This window comes from Chiloscyllium punctatum, chromosome 49 (genome assembly GCF_047496795.1).
Source record: "Chiloscyllium punctatum isolate Juve2018m chromosome 49, sChiPun1.3, whole genome shotgun sequence".
NCBI classification, from domain to species: domain Eukaryota; kingdom Metazoa; phylum Chordata; class Chondrichthyes; order Orectolobiformes; family Hemiscylliidae; genus Chiloscyllium; species Chiloscyllium punctatum.
The window spans coordinates 44,566,934-44,591,007 of NC_092787.1; the positions used below are offsets into that span (position 1 = coordinate 44,566,934).

At 40.4% G+C, this 24,074-nt stretch overlaps 2 protein-coding genes across 3 annotated transcripts in view; both read right to left on the bottom strand.

The window, feature by feature from the left end:
- The window catches only part of LOC140469661 (uncharacterized), a 57,499-nt gene extending 56,203 nt beyond the window's left edge, over positions 1–1,296 (bottom strand). For both annotated transcript variants that reach the window (XM_072566381.1, XM_072566380.1), the window contains exon 1: positions 1,011–1,296. The gene's annotated coding sequence lies outside the window, so the exon portion shown is untranslated. The remainder of the gene's footprint in view (positions 1–1,010) is intronic.
- Positions 1,297–3,700: 2,404 nt separating this feature from the next.
- The window catches only part of LOC140469418 (uncharacterized), a 72,145-nt gene continuing 51,771 nt past the window's right edge, over positions 3,701–24,074 (bottom strand). Inside the window, exons 8-13 of the mRNA XM_072565920.1 lie at positions 23,892–23,942; positions 23,386–23,436; positions 21,838–21,885; positions 15,501–15,580; positions 15,043–15,118; positions 3,701–3,812 (exon numbers count right to left, since the gene is read on the bottom strand). Coding sequence (XP_072422021.1) covers positions 3,786–3,812; positions 15,043–15,118; positions 15,501–15,580; positions 21,838–21,885; positions 23,386–23,436; positions 23,892–23,942 — 333 coding nt within the window. The 3' untranslated portion in view covers positions 3,701–3,785. The remainder of the gene's footprint in view (positions 3,813–15,042; positions 15,119–15,500; positions 15,581–21,837; positions 21,886–23,385; positions 23,437–23,891; positions 23,943–24,074) is intronic.

The window sequence follows — 24,074 nt, forward strand, 5'->3', positions numbered from 1 at the left end:
GAGCATTGCGACCACTCCAGTGGGGATACCAATACATCTGTATCTCACCAACTGAGTAAATACCAGTCCTCATTCCATTGCAACCTTCATATTAACTCCACTATCAGTGACATTTATTAATCGTCACTGGCTATGTTACCTTCTGTTGGGTGGCACAGTGGCTCAATAGTTAGCATTGCTGCCTCACAACAGCAGGGATCTGGGTTTGATTCCACCCTTGGGCAACTGTCTGTGTGGAGTTTGCATGTTCTTTCAATGTCTGTGTGGAGTTTGCATGTTCTTTCCATGTCTGCGTGGGTTTCCTCCGGGTGTTCTAGCTACCTCCCACAGTCACAGAGATGTGCAGGTTAGGTGGATATGAAATGCTAAATTGCCTATAATGCCCAAGTATGTGTAAAATAGATGGATTATCCATGTGAAATACAGGGTGGGGAAGTGGGATGTCCTTTGGAGGATCAGAGTGGACGTGATGGGCTTCCACACCATAGGGGTTCTTTCTTCACTCTTTTGTATGTTGGCAAGTTGGAATAGGATATAGCCACTGGGCAGTCAAAAGGGCTGACCCCCCAAAAAATGGACCTCTATGATCTTTTGGAGTGAAGAGTTCTGAGTAAGCACCGGCAATGCTGCTTCCTTCAGACACCGCAGTGGGTTATGTTATCGAACGTATCCGCAGCTAGCCGAGGGCACTGGGATCTGGAATGTTTTTTAACCTAAACCTGAAACCAAATTTTGGTGGAATTCCTTTACATATTTTTTGTTAGACGAGTGGCTTTTTAACAAGTGGAATTTCTTTTTGATTGCCGGTATCGTGTCAATATTCAAAACCGAAAGCATAGAACAACAAAGTCAACGAACAGAAAGACTCTTCCCGCCGAGAAACTTTCCCAGTCCTTCAGTGGAACAACTTTACCGCCCCGAAAAGAAACCAACCGAGCAATAAGCTCAGCCGCCATGGTTAGTCTATTAAATCTATTAGACAGACAGTCAACAGATTGAAATGACTTTACCTGGAGCAGTGCCCTGTCGTGACCCTGGGTGCTATTGGGACTCACTCTCAGAGACACACACTACCTCCTCTGTTACAGCCGCGGTTGCTTAGGAACGGAGGACGCGCTCTCGAGTTCAGAACTTGCACCTTTCATTGTGAAAACTGGTTTTTGTCCAAACACAGAAAGCAGGCATTAAACAACACGAAAGACAATCGAGGATCCCCTCACTGAGGCACTCAGGGCAGCCCACCTCACAATACATTACTCAACCTCTCAGCCGTGCATTGTTACCCTATGGCCTCTCTCTGTGCTGTAACCCTTTCAATTCCATTACAGTATTCTCAACCTTGGCGGGGTTGGCACACACCACTCAGCCAGCAAGGTTGTACCTTCAGATTCTACTCGTTACTTAAACAGAAGCATCTCGGCTGACACATCTGTGCAGTCCTGAGAGAGTGCTGATTGGTCACAAATCCAACCTTTCAGCCAGCCAGCTTGGAGAATTCTCTGCAATGGTTCAGGCCAAAGCATTGAATGTTTTCAAGGAGTTAGATATGGTTTCCAGGGCTAAAGAGATTAACGGATGTGGAAAGAAAGTGGGCTCAAGCATGACTATATTGAATGGCAGGCACAAAGGGCCGAACAGCCTACTCCTGCTCCTATTTACTATGTTAAATTGAGGCTCCATTTAGCTCTTTCAAGTGGAAATGCAAGACCGCTTCACACTCCAGTTTCTCTCCCAGTTGCCCTATTCAATTTAATTTTGTGATATTCTTTAGCTCACTTGATCTCCTGATTACTCAGTTAACTAAGTGATCCGTTGATATAATTGTTATTTTGAATGGTTATTATCCCAAGGCCTTCAAAAAGGGACATTTGCAGTGTTATAGTGTAGTGGTTGGTATGCTCTTTGGTGGGTCAGGGAAGACTCAATGGGCTGAATGGCCTGCTTTCACACTGAAAGGATTCTATGAATAATTCTATCTTCAAGCCATCTATTTTCAGAATTTTAGTCACCTTATTGCCCGCCTTAGACAAAATCTTTTTCTGGTTCCTGCAGTCAGGCATCAATCTTTCTAGCATAGCACTACCATGCCTTGGGTCAGTTACAAATAACACATTTTCTGGTAAGTACGTTATTTTGATCTCCCTAAATGATTCCTCAGAGGGAACTTAATTTCTCTAATTGGGAACAAGTTCAGCGATGAATTATGAAATGAGGAGTTAGAACAGAAATCAGGAAGCATTTTTTCATCTAAACGGTAATGGAAATCTGGCATTCTGTGCCATACAGGGCTGTGAATTCTGGAACAGTTGGAGCTTTCAAGATTGTAATCAATGTGATGATATCTCAACAGAGTACATATGAGCATGTTTGGGAATAGCCTAATCCTTAATATAGTCCACTGCACCATCTCTCTCAACCTTGAATGCCAGCTCCTGATAGAGCAATCCCATAGAGTTAGTTACATAACCTCACTCTATCCATACAAGCCTGCAAAGTAAATTCCTTCAAAGGTTATAATTGTTTAGCATAATTTCCCAACTCTTCTACTCAATTGTTGAGTTGTTGGAGATTAGGCATCTCCAGGACAGGTCTGCAGGAGTTCCTCATGGGAGTGTCCTCGGCCCATCATCTTCAGTTGCCTTGTTAATGACCTTCCCTCAATCATGAGTTTGGAAGTGAGGATGTTCGCCAATGATTGTACCATATTCAGCAGCATTCACAACTCTTCAACAATAATGCCAATGCTCATTCACAGGATATGCAAGAACATCAACATGGTGTGACATAGGAATTGGGATTGAGATTATGTTCTTTGGTGGAATGCAGTTGGTTCTGCTTTAACGTGTGTTTATAAAATGCGAATTGGCTATAACACGATTGAAGAATTTAGGCCATTATTTGTAGATCATAAACTTTCCTACCACACAATTCTGGCCCCACTAGTTAAACAGTGCTGATATTATGAGATTTTTTTATAATGGGGGATTGCATGGGAATGGAACTATTGCATTGTGTCAGAATAGGTTGTACTTAATTGGTCATGGAAGAAAAAGCAGTAAAAGGTACAGAATCTTACATGCATAGTTGTGGTGGGAACTATTCCTAGTTTATTTACTGCCTTCATCCTTCCATAATTTGAGAACATTATAGACAATCAGTAATTTATGGTTGGATAATTGCTTAGTAGTGAAATATGATAAAGTTAAAAATCACACTACACCAGGTTATAGTCCAACAGGTTTATTTGTAAGCACTAGCTTTCAAATAAATCTGTTGGACTATAACCTGGTGTTGTGTGATTTTTAACTTTGTCCACCTGAGTTGAACACTGGCTCCTCCAAATGTTGAAATAAGATAGGTTAGTTGCCTTGTCATTCCAGTTCCTTCCCAATCCTTGTTTAGCCCATATCCTGTATGACAGCAATGCCATTATGATTAGCTTTTTACAAACATATGGAAGGTAAACTTTCAGATGCTGCAGACCTGATGAACTTATCAAATAGTTTTAAATATATGTCTCTTTGACACCAGAGTCTGAGCCAACAGACCAGTAATGTAGCACTGTAAAAATGAGTTTGCTACTAATACACAACTAAGAGGGGCCAGGAAATACAATAACTGTATTATGGAAATAATATCTTTATTAAAGTTAGCTTAAAAGTCAAAACAATGCAGCTAAACATATCAACAGGCAGAACAATTTACAACAGATTTTGTAGAACTCCACTTATTATAAAACAGGTTGATTAGTTCCATTCTAACAAAATGTCTCTACAGGCATGAAGTTATCTCCCAAAGCAGCTTGTGCCCTTCTGCAAAATAAAAAACAAGAATCAAAGTTCTGAATTTATTGCATATAATAAGCTTATTTTAAAATTTTCCCAGTGGTGTGGCAAATGAACATGTTAAGAATTTCCAACCCTTAACATTTATTCTTTCAAGTAAGGCAGATTAAGATGTGTCAAAACCATGCAACTTAATACCCATTGAGATTATTCCTAAATTGGCTCATCTGAGTCAGTTCAGTGTACTTGCTGTTAATGACATTGGGCATGATAATAACACATGAATGCAGTGTAGTGCTGGTCACTGTTTATTCTTCATTGTGTACTATATTCTTCTAATTACCTGTTCTGAGTGACATACAAGAAGTCCCCAGGTTACAAACAAGTTCCGTTTTTTTTGCTGTTCGTAAGCTGAATTTGTGTGCAAGTCAGAACAGATATGGACTAATTAGTCTGCCCGTTCGTTTGGACGAAACATCGTACATAACTTGGATTTTAAAAAATAATTTTTAAAATGAGAAGCCGGAGGTCGGCTCTTAAGTACAGGACGTTCGTAAACCAGGCGTTCATAACCAAGGGACTTCCTGTATTGGAGGATATATCAGATGGGAAGGGCTAATTTATACTTTAAAGTAATTGATAACACTTATGCCATCTGATTTTTATGGTGCAGGTGCTATCAGTAATTCACATTTTCCAGAGTATTTGAGTGCAGGAACAAAGAAATCTTGCTTCAGTTGTATAGAACACTGGTGATTGACCTAAAGTTTTATGGACAGTTCTCATTCCCTTGCCTGATGAAGGACATACTTGCCAAAGAGGGATTCTTGGGTTAGTGAGGCTGACCTATGATTTGAGATTGAGGAGACTGGTCTGATTTTTTATTCACTTGATGTGGGCATCCCTGGCTGGCCGACATTTATTGCCTGTCCTTAAGTGGTCTTGAGAAGGTGATGGTAAACTGCCTTCTTGAACCACTGCAGTTAATGTGCTGTAGCTAGATGGACTACAGTCTGTTTGGCTTTAATGGATTCAGAAATTTAGACTGTTATTCATAGAATGCGAATTTTCCTTCCCTGTATTGGTTCTAACTCGAATCTGGCCCCATTAGTTTAAATGATTCTGCTATTGTGCAATTTTCTGATAATGTGAAATCGCACAAGAACAGAACAATCACATTATATCAGAACCGACGGATACTGTTAAGGAGGGAATTTGAAGATTTTGACCGAGCAACAGTGAAGGAACATTGCTATATTTCCAAGTCAGGATGGTGTGTAACTTGGAGAGGAATTTGCAGGTGGTGGTATCCCCATGTATCTGTTGCCCTTGTCCTTCTAGATGGAAGTGATCACAGGTTTGGAAGATGCTCTCTAAGGATATTTGGTTAATTTTTGCAGTGTATCTTGTAGGTAGTACCCAAAGTTGGCATCAGTAAGCTGGTATTGTTGAGTGGGTACTGCTTGATAGCACTATTCATTGAATCCCTAGAATGCATAAAGAGTCCATTTGGCCAATTATGTCTGCATAGACCCACCAAAGAGCATCCCACTGACACTACTGAGCAATTTAGCATTGCCAATCCACCTAACCAGCTCATCTTTGGGAAGAAACTGGAGCACCTGGAGAAAACCCATGTAGACATGGGGACAATATGCAAACTCCACACAGACAGTTGCCCATGGCTGGAATAGAACCCGGGGTCCCTGGTGCTGACCTAGCAAAATGTGGCAGAGTAGGATGCTCCTGCCGGAGCTCCTGTGCTCTGCCTGTTCTTTTTCCTTCTTTTTCCTTTATTTTCTCTTTTTTAATTCTGCTCTCCCCTCAGCACTGGAGGTGAATACTGGTGCAGTAGCAGACATTGGAAGCAAGTCCCCAGAGCAGTAAATGAACTGTCAGCCCTGGAACACATCGAGCAGCGAGCCCTACAACAGTGTGTCGGCTGTGAACCTCATAACAGCACAGGCAGTGAGCCCTGATACAGGGCAGGGAGTCTTGGGCAGAGACCAGCGCGGGGAGGCATTCCTGGCACTTACCTTGTAGCAGCTGATTGCCGGTACAGAGCAGTCCAGGGCTTGGTGAAGGGTGGGGACGGCTGTTGGACTGGGGTCTGGCGCGGGCGGTCAGACCATGTTAAGATGCCTTGTACTCAGATCTTACACTGTAATGTCTATTTGAAATTTCCTACCTTACTGCAATGTCAAGCCTTTAATGGTATCCTATTTTTAACTTATTTTTCAACTCTGTAAGTAATGCAATTAGATTTATTTCTCTGTTGCATCCAAGAATTGTACCAAGGTACCTGTACCTAAGATGTCACCATAAAATGGTATACATTGTAAAAGTTTTTTCACTGTCCTCCTACAGTGGGGTACATGTGAAAGTAAAAGTATATTGTATTTTATTGTGAAGCAGCAGTGCTAACCACTGAGCCATCGCCCACCTTCCACCACTTTACTAATGATTAAGTAGGATGGTAATTGGACGGATTAAATTTGTCCTGCTTTTTGTGTACAGGATATTCCTGGGCAATTTTCCATATTGTCAGATAAATGCCAGTATTGTAACTGTACTGGAAAAGCTTAGTTATGGGAGTGATAAGTTCTGGAGCACTAATCTTCTGTACTATTGTTGGAATGCTGTCAGAGCCCAGTAGCCTTTGAGTATCCAAGGTCATAGTGTCCTACAGTAGAGAGACAGGCCCTTTGGCCAAACTGGACCATGCGAGCCAAAATGTCTGTTCAGGCGAACCCCATTTCCCTGCACTTGGTCTGTATCCTTTTAATCCTTTCCTATCCATGTATTTGTCCAAATGCCTTTTAAATGTTGTTAATGTACTCACTTCAGCTGCTTCTGCTGGGAGCTCATTCCATCTGTGTATCACCCTTTTATTCTTTCACTTCTAACCTAAAACCGATGCCCTCTAGTCCTCAATTCCCCAACTCTGGGAAAAAGACTGAGTGCATTCACCCTATTCATGCCTCTGTAAGGTCACCCCCTCAGTCTCCTAAACTCTTAAAAAAAAGTCCTAGTTTGTTCAACTGCTCTCTATAACTTACACCATTGGGTGAAGGCAACATCCTTGTAAATTTCTTCTGCACTCTTTCCAGCTTAAAAACAAGGTGACCGAATCCAAACACAATCCTCCAAGTGCAGCCACACCAATGTCCTGTATAACTGCAACATAACTTGCCAACATCTATTTTCAGTGCCCCGACTGACTGCCCTCTCTAACCATTTCTTGATATCACATGAGATGAACCAAATTGGCTGGAGACTGGCAAGTGTGAGGTATGGGACCACTGGAGGAGGCTGAAGTTATCTACTTGGCACTTCTGGCTGAAGATTGCTGCAAATGCTGCAGCCTTGTCTCTTGCACAGCTCTGCTGGGCTCTTCCATCATTGAAGATGGGGATATTTGTAGAGCCTCCTCCTCCAGTGACCTATTTATTTGACTGCTATCATTCATGACTGGATGTGGCAGGACTGGAGAGTTTAGATCAGATCTATTGGTTGTGAAATTACTTAGCTCTGTCTATCACTTGCTGCTTATGCTGTTTGGCGGCGAAGTAGTCCTGTCTGGTAGCTTCACCAGATTGACACCTCATTTTTAGGCATGCCTGGTTCTGCTCCTGGCATACCCTCCTGAACTTCCCATTGGTCCAACATCGATCCCCTGACAAATGGTAATGATACAGTGGTGGATATGCCGGGCTATGCGGCTGCAGATTGTGTTATGTACAATTCTGCTGCTGTTGATGGCCTACAGTGCCTCATGGATGCCCAACCATGAGTTGTTAAATGTTTGAAGTTTGTCCCATTTAGTACAGTGATAATGCTACAGATCACAATGGAGAGTATTCTCAATGTGAAGGGGGGGATTTCGTCTCCACAAGGGCGGTGCAGTGGTCACTCTTATCGACACATATCATGGACAGATCCAACTGCAGCTGGCAGAGTGGTAAGGATGAGATCAAGTATGTTTTTCCCTCTTGTTAGTTCCCTCATCATCTGCCAAAGACCCAGTCTAGGAGCCAAGTCCTTTAGGACCCAACCAGCTCGATTAATAGTACTGCTGTCGAGCCACACATTGAAATCCCCATCAAATTACATTTTGTGCCCTTGCCATCTCAGTGCTTCCCTCAAGTGTTGTTCAATGGGAAGGAGCATTGATTCATTGGGCAAGGGAGGACAGTACATTGTAATCAGCAGGAGGTTTCCTTGCACATGTTTAACCTGATGCCATGAGACTTCATGCGGTCAATGTTGAAGTCTCATAAGACAACTCCTTCCTTACAGTATATCATTATAGTCTTAGGCTGTTGTCGCGGTGGGACAGGACATATCCAGGAATGGTGATGATGGTGCCTGAAGAATTGTCTGTAAGACATGATGTTGTGAGTATGATTATGTCAAGCTTTTGCTTAACTAGCCCGTGAGATAGCTCTCCCAATTTTGGCATTAGCCCCCAGATGTTAGTAATGAGGACTTTGTGAGGTTGACAGGGCTGTTTTTGTCATTGTCGTTCCTGGTGCCTAGGTCAATGCCAAGTGGTCAGTCCGATTTCATTTCTTTGTTGAACTTAATAGTGATTGTTCCAACTGAGTGGCTACTAGGCCATTCCAGAGGGCAGTTAAGAGTCAACCACATTACTTTGGATGTGGAATCACATGTAGGCCAGACCAGGTGAGAATGGCATCCTGAAGGTTATTAATGAACCAAATGGGTTTTTCCAAAAATCAACAATGGTTTCATGGTCATTAGTAAATGATAAATTACAGATATTTTTATTGAATTAAAATTTCACCATCTGCCATGAATTTGGTACCTGAACCAAACTAGGGAGGCAAAGACCCTAAATGCTTTTAAAAAGTACCTGGATCTGAATCTTAGATACTGTAAGCTGCAGAGCTAGGGACTACGTGCAGGAAGATGGAATTAGAAAGAGCATCTTTGTTTGGATTGGCATGGACATATGGGCCAAATGCCCCCCTGTTCTGTGCTGTTATCATTTCTGTGGTTTTATGACAGAATTTGACAGAATTAGCTGAGTTTCTGGATTAATGGTCTAGTGATAACACCATTAGGCCATCACCTTTGAGAGTGTCCTGCTCTGGGCTTCCCAGAGTTGGACACGCTCAGCATCATGCTGTGGCTGGGAAACCCAGAGTGGGTTACTCTCGGCGGCATGGTATAGACTGGGCATGGCGTAGACTGGACATGGCGATAGTACACACTTTTCACTGAATAGTGACAGTAAAGAATACTCATTCTATTCATTTGTTTTCTGCAGTTTAGAAGAATGTGAAACTTACAAAATTCTTAAAGCGATTGACAGAATAGGTGCACAAATGAAGTTTCTCCTGATTGTGGTGTCGATAACTAGGAGAAATAGTCTCAAGATAAAAGGCAACACATTTAGGACTGAGGTAGACTCATAGAGATGTACAGCACAGAAACAGACCCTTCGGTCTAACTTGTCCATGCCGACCAGATATCCCATACCAATCCAGTTCCACCTGCCAGCACCCGGCCCATATCCCTCCAAACCCTTCCTATTCATATACCCATCCAGATGCCTTTTAAATGTTGCCTCCACCACACCTCTGGCAGCCCATTCCATACACGCACCACCTCTGCATGAAAACGTTACCCCTTAGGTCTCTTTTATATCTTGCCCCACTCAACCTAAACCTATGCCCTCTAGTTCTGGACTCCTCCACCCCATCCTATCCATGCTCATGATTTTGTAAACCTCTATAAGGTCACCCCCATCAGCCTCTGACGCTCGAGGGAAAACAGCTCTAAACTATACAACTTCTCCCTATAGCTCAAATCCTCCAACTCTATCAACATCCTTATAAATCTTTTTTGAACCCTTTCAAGTTTCACAACATCCTTCCGATAGGAAGGAGACCAGAATTGCATGCAATATTCCAAAAGATGCCAAACCAATATCCTGTACAGCCACAACATGACCTCCCAACTCCTGTACTCAATACTCTGACCAATAAAGGAAAGCATACTAAACACCATCTTCACTTTCCTATCTACCTCGACTTTACTTTCAAGGAGCTATGAACCTGCACTCCAAGGTCTCTTTGTTCAGCAATATTTCCCAGGACCTTACCATTAAATGTATAAGTCCTACTAAGATTTGCTTTCCCAAAATGCAGCACCTCACATTTAGCTGAATTAAACTCCCATCTGCCACTTTTCAGCCCATTGGCCCATCTGAACAAATCCAGTTGTAATCTGAGGTAACCTTCTTCGCTGTCCACTACATCTCCAATTTTGGTGTCATCTGCAAACTAACTAACTATATCTCTTATGCTCGCATCCAAATCATTTATATAAATGACGAAAAGTAGTGGACCCAGCACTGATCCTTGTGGAACTCCACTGGTCACAGGCCTCCAGTCTGAAAAACAACTCTCCACCACCACCCTCTGTCTTCTACCTTTGAGCCAGTTCTGTATCCAAATGGCTAGTTCTCCCTGTATTTCATTAGATCTAACCTTGCTAACCAGTCTCCCAAGGGGAACCTTGTTGAACGCCTTACTGAAGTCCATAAAGGTCACATCCACTGCTCTGCCCTCATCAATCTTCTTCACGTAGAGGAACCTCTTCAGTCAGAAGGCAATGTTTGGAATTCTCTATCACAGGAGACTAAAAGCTCACAGACTGAAACCTCAAGAGGTTGATTGATTCCCAGTTACTAATTACATTAAGGAATGTGGGGATAGTATGGCATTGAAGCAGATGATCAACCATGATCTACAATGCTGGAGCTTGAGGGTCTGAATGGCTTACTCCTGCGTATACATGCAACAAAGATAAAAACAAGCAAGAAAATTTGGGATCTGTGGCCTGCTGCGTGTTAGACTAAAGTAGAGAGCACCACATCACTGAAAACTACATGGACAATAACCTTTGATTTAAAGCTGAGATCTGTTCTGTACGTACAGATAAAAGTAAAAAAAAAAACCTGTATTGCTTCCATAACTTTGCTGTGTTCAAATGCATAGAAGTCAGATTGCAAAGAACAGGGGAACAGAAGCCCAGCACTGGGATGGCTATCCATTTACTGACAACTTTGTCCCACAAAATAAAATGAAGGTAAACCTGTTTTTCTAATCTTTCATCAAAAAGCACCTAGATCCAATGTGCAAAAATGAACAATATTATGAACTGAGGTTAAAGTATATTTGCAAAATGACTCTGGACTGAAGCTTCGATTGACAATAATAGGTTAAACTCAACTTAAAAATGAACGTAGGTTGCAGATCTAAGTTCTCAGGGAGTACAAGATCAGTGCTATGTGCATTTACAGTTGCCCTTTTGCCCTGTTGCATTCATATTGATTTTATGCTCAATATGCAAAGGCAATAAACAAAAATGAACTCAGTTTTCCACTGTATAGAAAGCATGTTCCATAGTCGTACAGTACAGAAACATCTTTCGGTCCAACTAGTCCGTGCCAACCATAATCCCAAACTAAACTAGTCTGCGTTGGCCCATATTCCACCAAACATTTCTTTTGATGTACTTATCCAAATGTCTTTTAAACGTTGTAACTCTACCCACATTCACCACTTCCTCTGGAAGTTCATTCCACACATGCACCACTCTCAAAATATTGCCCCTCATGTCTTTTTAAAATCTCTCTTCTCTCATCTTAAATATATACCCCTAGTCTTGAAATCACACCATCCTTTGGAAAATACACCTCCCATTCACCGTATTTATACCCCTCATGATTTTATAAGCCTTTGTAGGGTCACCTCTTAACCTCCTATGCTCCAGTGAAAGAAGTCCCAGCCTATCCAGCCTCTCCTTAAAACTCAAATCCTCCTGCAACATCCTTTGCAAATCTTTTCTGAACCCTCTTCAACTTAATAATATCCTCTTACTATAGGGCAAACAGAACTGTATACAGCACTCCAGAAGAGGCCTCACCAATGTTCTGTATAACCTCAACATACGTCTCAACTCCAATACTAAAAAGGTGTGAGCTATGAAGGCAAGTGTGCTTCTTAACCGCCCTATCTACCTGAGATGCAAACTTCAAAGAATTATGTAGCTGAATCCCTGGGTCCCTCTGTTCTACAACACTACCCAATACACTATTTTTAATTGTGTAAGTCCTGCCTTTGTTTGTTTTACCAAAATGGAATACCTTGCATTTATCCAAACTAAACTCTATCTGCCACTCGTCAACCCATTCACCATATGATCAAGATCTCTTTGTAATCTTAGATAATCTTCATTTTTCACTCTCCCACCAATATTGATGTCATCCGCAAACTTAGAAACCATGTCTTCTATATTGTTATCTCAATTATTTATACAAATGACAAATGTGGACTCAGCATCGATCCCTGTGGAATACCGCTGGTAACAGGCCTCCAGTCCGAAAAACAACCCTCCACCATCACACTTTGTATCCTGCAATTAAGCTAATTTTCTATTCAACTGGCAAGCTCACCCTGAATCTCATGTGATCTAATTTAAGTAATTAGTCTACCAAGCGAAACCTTGTCAAAGGTTTTACTAAAGTCGAAGTAAACAATGTCTACTGCTCTGCCCTCTTCAATTTTCTTGGTTACCTCTACAAAAAAGTCAATCAAGTTTGTAAGACATGATTGCTCTCGCACAAAGCCATGCTGATTATCCCTAATCATTCTTTGCCTCTTCAAATGCACATAAATTCTATCTTTCAGAATCATCTCCAGCAATGTATCCACCATCAATGTCAGTCTCACAGGTCTGTAGTTCCCTGGCTTCTCCTTACATCCCTCCTTAAAAGAAGTACAACATTAGGCACTGTCCAGTCTCCCGCACCTTACTCATAGTTCTGCAATGGGCCCCGCAATTTCCTCTCTAATCTCCCACAACACCCTAGGATACACATGATCAGGTCCCAGAGATTTATCCATCTTTATACTTTCTAAGACCTCCAGAACCTCCTATTGTATAATGTGAACTGTTTTTAAAACATCAATATTTATTTCCGAGTTCTCTCGCCTCCATTTCTTTCTCCACAGTAAAAAAAAGTGACGTGAAATATTCATTTAATCTCCTTCCCATCTCCTGAAGTTTAACATAAAGATGACCTTGTTCACCTTTAAGAGGCCCAACACTCTCTCTCTAGTTGCTCTCTTGGTTTTAATGTACCTGAATAATCTCTTTTGATTATCCTTAATCTTATCTGCCAAGACTATCACATATCTCTGCTCTATCTTCCTGATCCCCTCTTAAGAATGCCCCTACACGCTTTATGCTGTTCAAGATTCATTTGTAAGCAGTTGTCTACATCAAACACGATTCTTTTTCGTTCTTGACAAGAACTTCAATATCTTTATTCATCCATTGTTCTCGAATCCCACCAGGCAAAAGTGAGGACTGCAGATGCTGGAAACCAGAGTTTAGATTAGAGTAGTGCTGGAAAAGCACAGCAGGTCAGGCAGCATCCGAGGAGCAGCAAAATCGACGTTTTGAGCAAAAGCCCTTCATCAGGAAACCTGAAGGGCTTTTGACTGAAACATCGATTTTCCTGCTCCTCGGATGCAGCCTGACCTGTGCTTTTCCAGCACCACTCTAATCTAAACTCTAATCCCACCAGCCTTACCTTTCACTTTAACAGCAACATAATGACTCTGAACTCTCATTATTACACTTTGAAAGCCTCCCACTTATCAGATGTCCTGATACCTGCAAACAGTCTACTCCAATCAACTTTTGAAAGTTCTTGTCTCATACTCTTAAAATGTGCCTTAGTCCAATTTAAAACTTTAACGTTTATGGAAGGCTTATCCTTTTCCATGACTATTTTAAAACACACAGATTTATGATCAATGGACCCAAAGTGTTCCCCTGTTATCACTTCAGTCATTTGCCCAGCCTTATTACCCAAGAGAAGGTCAAACTTTGCTCCTTCTCTAGTGGGAACATATTGATAAAGAAATTTTTCTTGAACAAATTTTTCATCATCCAAACCTTTAACATTATGGTAGTCCCAGTCAATGTTTGGAAAATTAAAATCACGTACTATTACAACCTTATTATTTGTACACGTCTGAGATCTCTCTACATATTTGTTCCTCAAGTTCTCTCTCACTATTGGGAGTCAATAATACAATCCCATCAAGCTGATCATTTCATTTTTATTTCAATTTCAGCCCATATATTTTCACTGTATGATTTTCCAAAAATAGCGAAAAATGGATTAAAATAAAAATTTTATACATCATCCATTCAAATACAAAAAAATCCCAGTTCACAGCTGGGGGATCAGAAAACCGGCTTCAAGAATTTCATCAGCTGTTTCGTACAGTGAGCAAATATCAAGGGCATATTTGAAGATCCTGACCTTCCTTACTCATCATGCACCACTTCTCAGCAATACTCAGCAACTTTCTGAGAAGCTCATAGTGAACAGCTCATCATAAACAAAACTCACAAGTTCCTATAATTCTCATATCTGAAATTATATCTATTCAAAAAACTCATACAACTAGTTCTGGTATAACATGTATTTCGGCAGAGCGATTTGCCTATAAAGTCGCTGCCGAGTTAGGGAATGGTATTTGGAGAATGCTTACCTCTATTGGCAATAGCAAAATTCCAGTGGGAATCAGTTCGCGCATTTCGTTCTGCGGATGTGCTAAAGCCGTTTTTGTGTACGTGCCAATGTTCTAACCATCCTGCTCATACACCTGTGTCTGTGCATGCGCAACATTTGTGCCTGTTTCTGTGCCATTCTGCACACGCTTCGAAGTTTCTGCATGGTTCTGCGCATGCATCATGTCCGTGCCAAAGTCTCTGTGCCATTCTGAGCATGTGTGGGTCAGCGCCAATATTCATGTTGTTCTGTGCATGCACCAATATCAGCTGCTGATACAGGTACTGTACAGAGAGCAGCTTCCTTCCATTTTCTAAAATGTGCTGTGTTAAATTTACTTTTGTTTAATTAATAAAAATGATTTGAACCTGCATTCAGATTATGCTATATTTTGCGTTAGACCTTTGGGTGATTTTTGAGCGATCATGAGTAATATTTTTTGCCAGTCTGCCCCAATCTTTTCCCATAGGCTCCACTATTTCTGTTAAGTGATTTTCTATTAAGCAAGATTTCACTGGAACGTAACTAAGGCATTATAGGAAAACTACCTGTACATCAAACAAATGACAAATTGTTTTGGTAAAAATATTTACAAAAATTTACAATCCACAAAAATGATTACCTTCAACATACCTTCTCTTCTTCTTCCTCATGTTTATTTCTTCTTTTCCAACACAAAAACGGTAGGCATAATATTGTTTGTGTCTCCCTAAAAAGAAACAAAAGTGAGGAGAATGGTACAGCTGAAATATGGTGACTGCAAATAAACTCTATTTTCAAAAATTTCTCAAAATGACCTCCTGAATGCTAGAATTGTGAAATAGCAAAATATCTCTGCTTACAGGGACAAATGAACCCTATTTAGAGGGAACAGGTCACTATTTACTTGCTAAACTAATGCAAATACTATGGTGTGTTCCACAATCATTTTCTTCCTTTTTCCTTCTCCATTTTTTAAAAAAAAGTAGATAACTCTTTGAAGGAATTCAGTAAAAATATTGAACATTTAGCATCTGCATGTTGGATCATGAGTGATGCTCTTGAATTGCGCTTGTCCATTTACACATTGTACATGAAATTTCAGTACTTACATTTCAGTACTTTCTTCATCTTCATCATCATCAATTTCATCAAACAGCTCCTCAGAATACTTAAGGTCTACATCCAATCCCTATATGAATAAGAGTTCACATTTGAAAGATTCAATACATCATTTCTATCCCTTCCTCCTTTCCACCTCTCAATGCACTATCCGACAGAAACCTGTACTCTGTAAACAGGCCTCTGGACATATCACTTGAAGACATCTAGACAAACCCTATGTTATCTTTGGTTTTGATAGTTAGTAGCAAAGGGCTACCATCTAACTATGATGAAGATGTGGAGCTGCAAACAGTAGCTGCGCTTTACAGCACTATGGACACCGCATAGGGTGTATCAACTCAGTGAATAGTTAGTTCACATGTACAAATGTACTGGCCCAGTTTTTGCATAAGCACAGTCAGATTACTGGCATGCAGATGAAATGCATTCCATCCATGTCTTCCTTCCATGTTTCTTGTAAATTATTACATCCATATGTTCAACTGCCCATTGGAACATGTTATATTTAAATGCACATATATATATAAAGGAATAGGCCTGTATTCCTGATGAAGGGCTTTTGCCAGAAACGTTGATTTTCCTGCTCCTTGGATGCTGCCTGACCTGCTGTGCTTTTCCAGCACCACTCTAACCCAGACTCGGGTTTCCAGCAACTGCAGTCCTCGTTTTTACATAGTTGATTTCAACCTTACTGCGAATCCTCTTGCAAGGATGCCTGCCTTGAAGAAGTTCTCCTCCTCCCTAATACTTACCTTTATTAGCTGAGGCATAAAGTTCAAAAGCAGGAATGTTATGTTGGAGCTGTATAAACATTGGTTAGGATACAATTATTGTTTACAGTTCTGGAATCTACAATATAGGGAGATTGTGATAGCACTGAAGAGGGTGCAGAGGAGATTTATCAGGATATTACCTGGCTGGAGAATTTCAGTTACGAAGAGAGATTGAACTGACTGGGGTTGTTTTCCTTACACCATTGAATATTGAGAGGAGGCACAATTGAGATGTATGAAATTATGAAAGGCAGAAATGAGGTAGACAGGAAGAAACATTTCCTCTGACTGAGGTATTAATGACCAGTGCCATAGACTTAAGTTGTCAATGCTATGGTTCAAGAATTCCTGACATTTATGGCTATCTGCAGTTAAGGAATCAATTGCTCGTGGCAGATGAGTGATTCTTGGCTACTACAACTACTTTCATCTTTGGGTTGTCTGAACAGGTTGCTCATCTCTTAAATAATTGTGACTTTTCCAGGTCTTACAGCAATAAAGGTGCAACAGCAGACTTCTAAGAACGCAAGTAAATATATGTTTACAGAAGTATGCCACTTCTCTGCCTCTGCATAGATAGCAAGTCATGACAGACCCCTCCCCAGTAAAAGGCATTCCTGTACCTCACAGACCATGTCCTTGCACCTCTACAATTTAGAATGTAAATGTGGCATGTGTTCTTTTCCAGTAATATTTATGGAATTAGTGTCACAAATGTGATGCCCAGTTGACACTTCTAAGTTAGCCTGTTTGATTAATTACTTTAGCCAGTGTGACATGAAAGCAACTTGCGTGTACAATGTAAAGGTTGTGATTACTTTAGACTATAATTAGTCATGTTGCATTCTTCGACAATAAATTATTTCTTGAAGAAGGGCAATTTGAAAATGGGTGACAATATTTGATCAATGAATGTATGATAACTCCAATTGTCCCAAACAGGTATTCAAATTCAAACAATTTTACTCTGCCCCTGAAGAAAAAATAACTGACTCTGTTCACTTTTAATGTGATGCTAGCTACTTTGTCTCATGATTATGTAGTTAACGTTAGATGGAGGATGGCAAAAATTTCAAGTCTATGCTTGTGAGTGACTTGCAGGCTTGGTATGAAATGCAAGATGACTGCCCCATCCACAAAATGTTTCCTTCTGTGCTGCTGTCCTTGTGGCCTCTTTGACATTTCAGCCTCCCTGTTAATTTCCATTTAGCCCCTTTACACAACTACTGTTACCAATTTACCCCCAGAGCCTATGACCTTGTCAACTGCCCTTTAGGCCTACACCATCTCCAGAGCCATAATACTCCATGAGAAGCCCCTCTTGAAGTTGTCTGCCCCCTCCTATAGTCCAAGATGTGCCATTGGTCTATATCAAATTGCCCTCTTTCACTGTAGTCATTTCCTTAGCTGCTCAGCTGATTGAATCCCATCCCCAGAACTGAGATGCTCACTTTCCTGGACTCCACAGACTTCTCCCAGATAAGCCCCTGCCCATTATTTAGCAAACAGCCAGGATCATGGCCCACTTAGTTTTGTTTGAGATTATGTTCAGCATAGATTGGTTGGACTGAAGGGTCTGTTTCCCTGCTGTATGTCTCTATGACACAAGTATGGCTCAGCCCTGGATTGATGTCTCCATTGCATCTTGACTAATGCATTTATAATTCCTCGCACTTGATCTGTCAGACTGATTATGGTCCAATCCTTGTTTTGCAAGGACATAATTCCTCAGACTCTAGTAAGAACAAGTGCCTGAATTGGTCTAACCAACTTCCCAGCTTGGAAATCAGATGAGCCTTTTGACTAGCTCTGGTGGCACCCCGAATGACTTCGCTAAGGATTGCTCCCTTTTGACTTTTAGTTGAAGCACATGCAATGCGTTTTTCATGTAAATGGTTGGCAAATGATGTAGGTGTGTTACTTATGTAGAACAATGACATGGCCAGCCCTTTGAATATTCAATGTTCCCCATTGTGACAAATTGCCTATCTTACCGCCTGTGCTAAAAAGCAGTGTAAACCACACAGGATAGTGGCTTTCAAGTAAGCATGAACCAAGTCTGCAACTGACGCTAAGAAATCAATCTAAGGACCATAAGATGCTTCCTTAAAAGCATGGTATGCATTTGTCTCTGTGTACAAAGTAGCTTAGCATAAACATGCAAGCCCTAGCTGACCCTGAGCTCCAAAGTCTTGAAATGCTGTCAGAGTTGGACCCAGAGCAGGGAAGATCATGTGAATATCCTGGTGGTTTACCATGCTAACCTGTATGGACAAAAGGTGGAGGAGGATGGTGTCTATGGAGCATACACGACATTGAGGTGAAGACAAGAGTTGGATGAAGGCCAGAACAAACATTTGGTGATTACAAGTATCAGGTATCTATTCATATTTACAAGTGAAAATTTGTACCATCTAGTTTCTTGGAAGAGAGGAGAGGAGAATTGGAAGAGGGATAGAAATGACGTGCGTTATGGTTGAAATAATAATGCAAATGAGTGGAAGGTAGTCTCTGACCATTCGTGAGATTTTGAAGTCGTATTTATAGATCATGGAGGAAACATTTTCTTTGATAAAGTATTGGGGAAATAATAGCTAAAATCCTCCATTTTGTAAGTCTCTATTTTGTAATAATAACTTGCCTTTTAAAATGGCTAAGCACAGTGACCATGAGAATGGAATAAGGGAATGCATGAATCTTGGTATAATCAAGTATCTGTCTGTTTCCCAAGCAGTTGCTATAACATAATGACTGCAATACTGATTGTTACTTAGGTATTATCTGCAGTGACATAAATGATACCACATTAATGGCTTTGTTTAACCTATGTGAAACATCACTAAATGTATTAATTATCTAATTGGAACTTAATTAAAACAAGAAACACTACATTGTGGGAACTGGACAAAAACGAGATAATTACGCACATTAAGGGTATAAATGACAAAGAATTACATATCTATTTACTTTACTATGTACTACTAAGAATTAGATATCTATTATTAACTTATTCAGGGATACCTATGATTGATACTCTGAATTATTGACTATTGATCTCTCGGCGGCTTAATTACAATAAAGTGTGTTTTTTGTAACTTACATGGGTCCGAGAATTTCTGAGTTAACATTTTGATGTTGTGACTCTGCTCTCCCAACAAAGGGAACGTTTCTCCAGGCTGAGTAAGTGGTCGAAGGTTTGAATCAGACACAACGCAGTGGTGGGGGCCCCTTAGGTATTCCTTGTGTCCGAACAGACAATCTGCTCCTCGCCGAGTGAGACTTGTACTTTGAAGGGATCGACTGAACTGCTTGGACCGGAAGAATAAGGTATGATGCTATTTTTTTCCCCCGAGGTTGCTACGGGGTGACATTGGCTATTCTGTCTTGTTCCTGAAATAAAGAATTGGGACTGGGGACCCCGGTCAAGGAAGTGTTCCCCACTACCTGACGGATTTGGTTTAAAGAGCTGACTCCTTCGGATATGGCCGGTTGAGCTCATAAGATTAGAGAAAAAGGAGAGCAGTCTTGGTAAATTTCTCACTCCATTTTATTGAAATTTCCGGTTGAAATTTGTTTAGTGTAGAGCAAGGAATCATAAGGTACAATGGGACAGTCCCTCAATGTAGTTGGAAAGGATACTCCAACTATGTGTGAGAGAATATCTGATCAGGAAAATGATATATAGTGTTTAGAGGCTCTTCAGATAAACTGGACATTTTGGTAAATTCTTTGTGTTAACTGGGCAATTTGGTAAATTTTTATATATGAATTAAAAGACGTCCAGTTTGAATTATTGAATGATTGTGATAACGTGTGTGTGAGAGAGAGACAGCTGTCAATAGGATGGGGAACTGATTCCAAAAATATGACTTTTTCTACAAATGGGTGAGATGGGCACAAAGAACTGAGAAGCCATTTCCACCTGATGGCACATTTCATTGTGATTGCATAAAACAATTGGCAGTAATTTTTAAAACTTCGAACAAAGGAAACAGAGAGTGAGAGAGAGAAAGAAAAAGAGAGAATGAAAGTCACACAGGCTACTTTCACTGATCTAAGTATTTACTCTTTGTGATCTGTTTTGAATGTACTTTTATTCGTTGGTGGTTACATGTTGTCTTGTGTAATCTTTGCTTTTTTTCTCCCCCTGAACTAAAGATCCAGGAATTTTTGATTTAAGTCTGCATTTTGGAAATCCATGGTAATTTTAAAGTTTTGTCTGTGCCTTTTATTAGTTTAGATCATTCTTGGTTAATGTTATTTCCATTTGAGGGGCTAATCTATACCTTGCTGTCTACTCCACTCCACTTTAAGGAGGAAATATTCCATTGATGTCGTTTTGCCCATTCATTTATGTTGTCAAAAGAGTGGAATTGGGCCATTTGGTCTTCCGAGAATGCTTTGCTATCTTCTATCTGAACACTATTTTCCATTGAATGGCACGGTGGCTCACTGGTTAGCACTGCTGCCTCACAGTGCTAGGGTTCGATTCCAGCCTTGGGTAACCATCTGTGTGGAACTTTCCCTGTGTCTGCGTGGGTTTCCTCCAGGTGCTCCGGTTTCCTCCCACAGTCCAAAGATGTGCAGGTTAGGTGAATTGGCCAAACTAAATTATCCATAATGTTCAGGGATGTGTAGGTTAGGTGCATTAGTCAGGCGTAAATGTAGAGTAAAAGGGTAGAGGAATGCATTAGGGTGGGTTATTCTTCGGAGGGTCAGTTGTGGACTTGTTGGGCTGAAGGGCCTGTTCCACACCATTTCTATGATCCTCATTTACCTTGATATCTTTCATATATGATCGATTTTTTCATTTAATATACTCAATGACTGAGCCTCCACAGGCCTCTGGGTAGAGGATTCCAAAGCTACACCACCTTTAGAGTGAAGAAATGTACTTCTACCTCAATCTTAATTAGCCCACATTCATTTTTAAACTGAAGATCAGCAGATTTTTTTTATGACGAAAGGGGGCAAAGATTGCAAATCAGTTGGAGTTGACAGCCTTGAGGAGCTAAATAGCATTCTTCAATCCCTGTGTTCCTTTCAACATTTCAACTTATATCATAAAACAACTCAGTAGTGGCCTTTCCCTCAGTAGTGGCCTTTCCTCTCTCACCAGTTCCAGGCTTACAAATCCACTCATGTAAGCCAAGTGATTCGCAGTTAAATCTTACAGGAGTAAAGCCTGACATCTTGATATGTGAACAGTTTTACTATAATAAGAGTAGCCTGCATTTCCAATCAGCAAACAAAAACAGAAATTGATGGAGAAACCCAACGGGGGTGGCAGCATCTGTGGAGAAAACAGAGTTAATATATTGAATCCAGTGACCCTTCTTTAGAATTTTTGTTTATCTGTACCACTTCCTTTTAGTAACATGGAGCTGGATTAAAAATTAAGAAGCTAGTTGACTAAGTCTGGAATCCATGGGATGAACTGCTCTTCAAAAGTCCAAAATAAATTAGCAGTCAGTTTGGCATAGTTCAATGATTAAATGACTTCCCAGATAATGGCACTTTTATTGGCAAGATCTCAAGTTGTAGAATTTACCTGATAGTGTTCTAGAGTAAACGTAGATTGTGTATTCTTGTTGTCAATCTGTATAAGAAAAAAAGTCACAGTTTAAAATGTTTTTATTAAATGTTTGACCATGCAGATTCGAGTTTAAAATGCATTCAACACAGAATGAACACTTGATGAGGATGTATAAATATGATCATCGGCTAAATACGAAAAGATTGATTAAAAAAAAATCTCATGGGAATGACATGGACCTGGCTGCTTCTCCTGGAAATTGAAATTAAGTGAAGGAGAACCCTGTAACAATGTGTTGACTGGTTGCTTCACCATCATCATTTTGTGGGTCACCACTGACTGGAAACTGAATCAGACCAGACACAAATATGGCTATTACAGTGGATCAGAGGTCAAGTATTTTATGGTGCGTGGCTCATTTCCTAACTACCCAAATCCTCTCTGCCACCCACTAATCACAATTTAGAAATGTGATGAAATACCCTCCAAATTTCTTGGATGAGTGCAGTTCCAACATCAAGAAGCTGGACAACATCCTGGACAAAACAGTACACTTGGCCAGCTCTCCATCCATCATCAATAATATCCATTCCTTGCTCCATTTTGAGAACATGGCTGCAGTGTGTACTACAAACAGTCTGCACTGCAATAACTTCTTAAGGTTTCTTTAACAGCACCTCTCAAACAAGTGATCTCTATCACCTCGAGAGAGTAGGCAGTAGGTGCAAAGGGTCATGGTCACCTCAAAATGACAGACTGTTCTAACTTGGATACTTGTCATGGTTCCTTCATTGTCACTTGGTCGTAATCCTGGATATCTCTACATAACAATTAAGGAGTACCTTCATGACCTGCAGCATGTTTTAATGCAGTGACCCACTACCATCTCTTTCTCAAGGGCAGATACTAATGGACAATAAATGTCCAAAAAAATTGCAGCAACCCCACCACTGGAAACTTAGAGGCTTATAAATTTTTGAGGGGGATAGATAAGGTAAATAGCTAAGGTATTTTTCTAATGGTGGGGGAGTCCAAATCTAGAAGGCATAGGTTTAAGATGAGAGGGAAAAGCTTTTAAAAGGAACGAAGAGGTAATGTTTTCACACAGGCGATGGTGCATGTGTGGAACGAGGTGCCAGAAGAAGTGGTGGAGGTGTGTACAATTACAACCTTTAAAAGGCATCTGGATGGGTATATGAATAGGAAGGGTATAGAGGAATATGGACCAAATGCTGGCAAATGGGACTAGGTCAGATTGGGATGTCTGGCCCGTCCGGGCAAGTTGGGCCAGAGGGTTTGTTTCCATGTTGTATAACTCTAAGTCTTTTTATTTACAGAGTGCACTTATAGATCAAAGAACTCTGAAAAAATCCCTATACACTGCCTGCATTTCTTGGTAGTCTTCACTGCACTGTAGCCTTGAAGTTGTGGAACTATTCTAGAATAAGTGATTTAATAATCCAACCAATCCTGCTTGCTAACATGCTAGCCTGAATTATTTGCAACAATCTTTTTCATTTGTCTCTTCCCCATGAAATCAAAATCTATTGGAATTATAGATACCTGAGATTTATCCTTCACCACAAGTTTCATTTCTTCCTCTGTACAGTAAGACTATATAAATAGAGAAGTTAAGAATGAGTAAATTACAATTTTATACATATGCATGCTAAGAGTTTACAGTTAAACTCAAAAGAATAAGAGAGATCTGGGTGGATGCAGCAGAAAAAAACAGCAGGGCACTAACTGATTCAGTCTTTATCAGGCTATATAACTATTTAAAGATACCTGCACTGACTGAAACTAAGCTAATTCCCTAGCTCTCCTGTGACGCCATGTGGGTCATATACTAATAGGCTGTACAGTTGAAAATATATATTCAAAGCCCAAAGCACTCCCTATTCACAGTACAAGCAGCCAATCAAGTCAATTCACACATGAACTAGCCTTTGATCACTTAATATTTTACTTAATTTAACACATCTACACGAAAGGGTAAAAACCCAAAGAAAGCTGAAACTAGTATGAAATGAAACAGTACTTAAGTGACACCAAGCCCAAATTGTTACCTTTCCTTTAGATTTAGCGAACGAATATTCAAATGTTTCCATGCTTCCAATCTGCAAAAAATGTTTTCATTTCTCATTACAAAATTAGACAAAAGTTGATTTTAATTTAAAATGGTTTAACCTTCCAAAAATGTTTGTTCATAAACTTTGTATCAAAAACTTCGTTATTACAAAGAGCTTTAT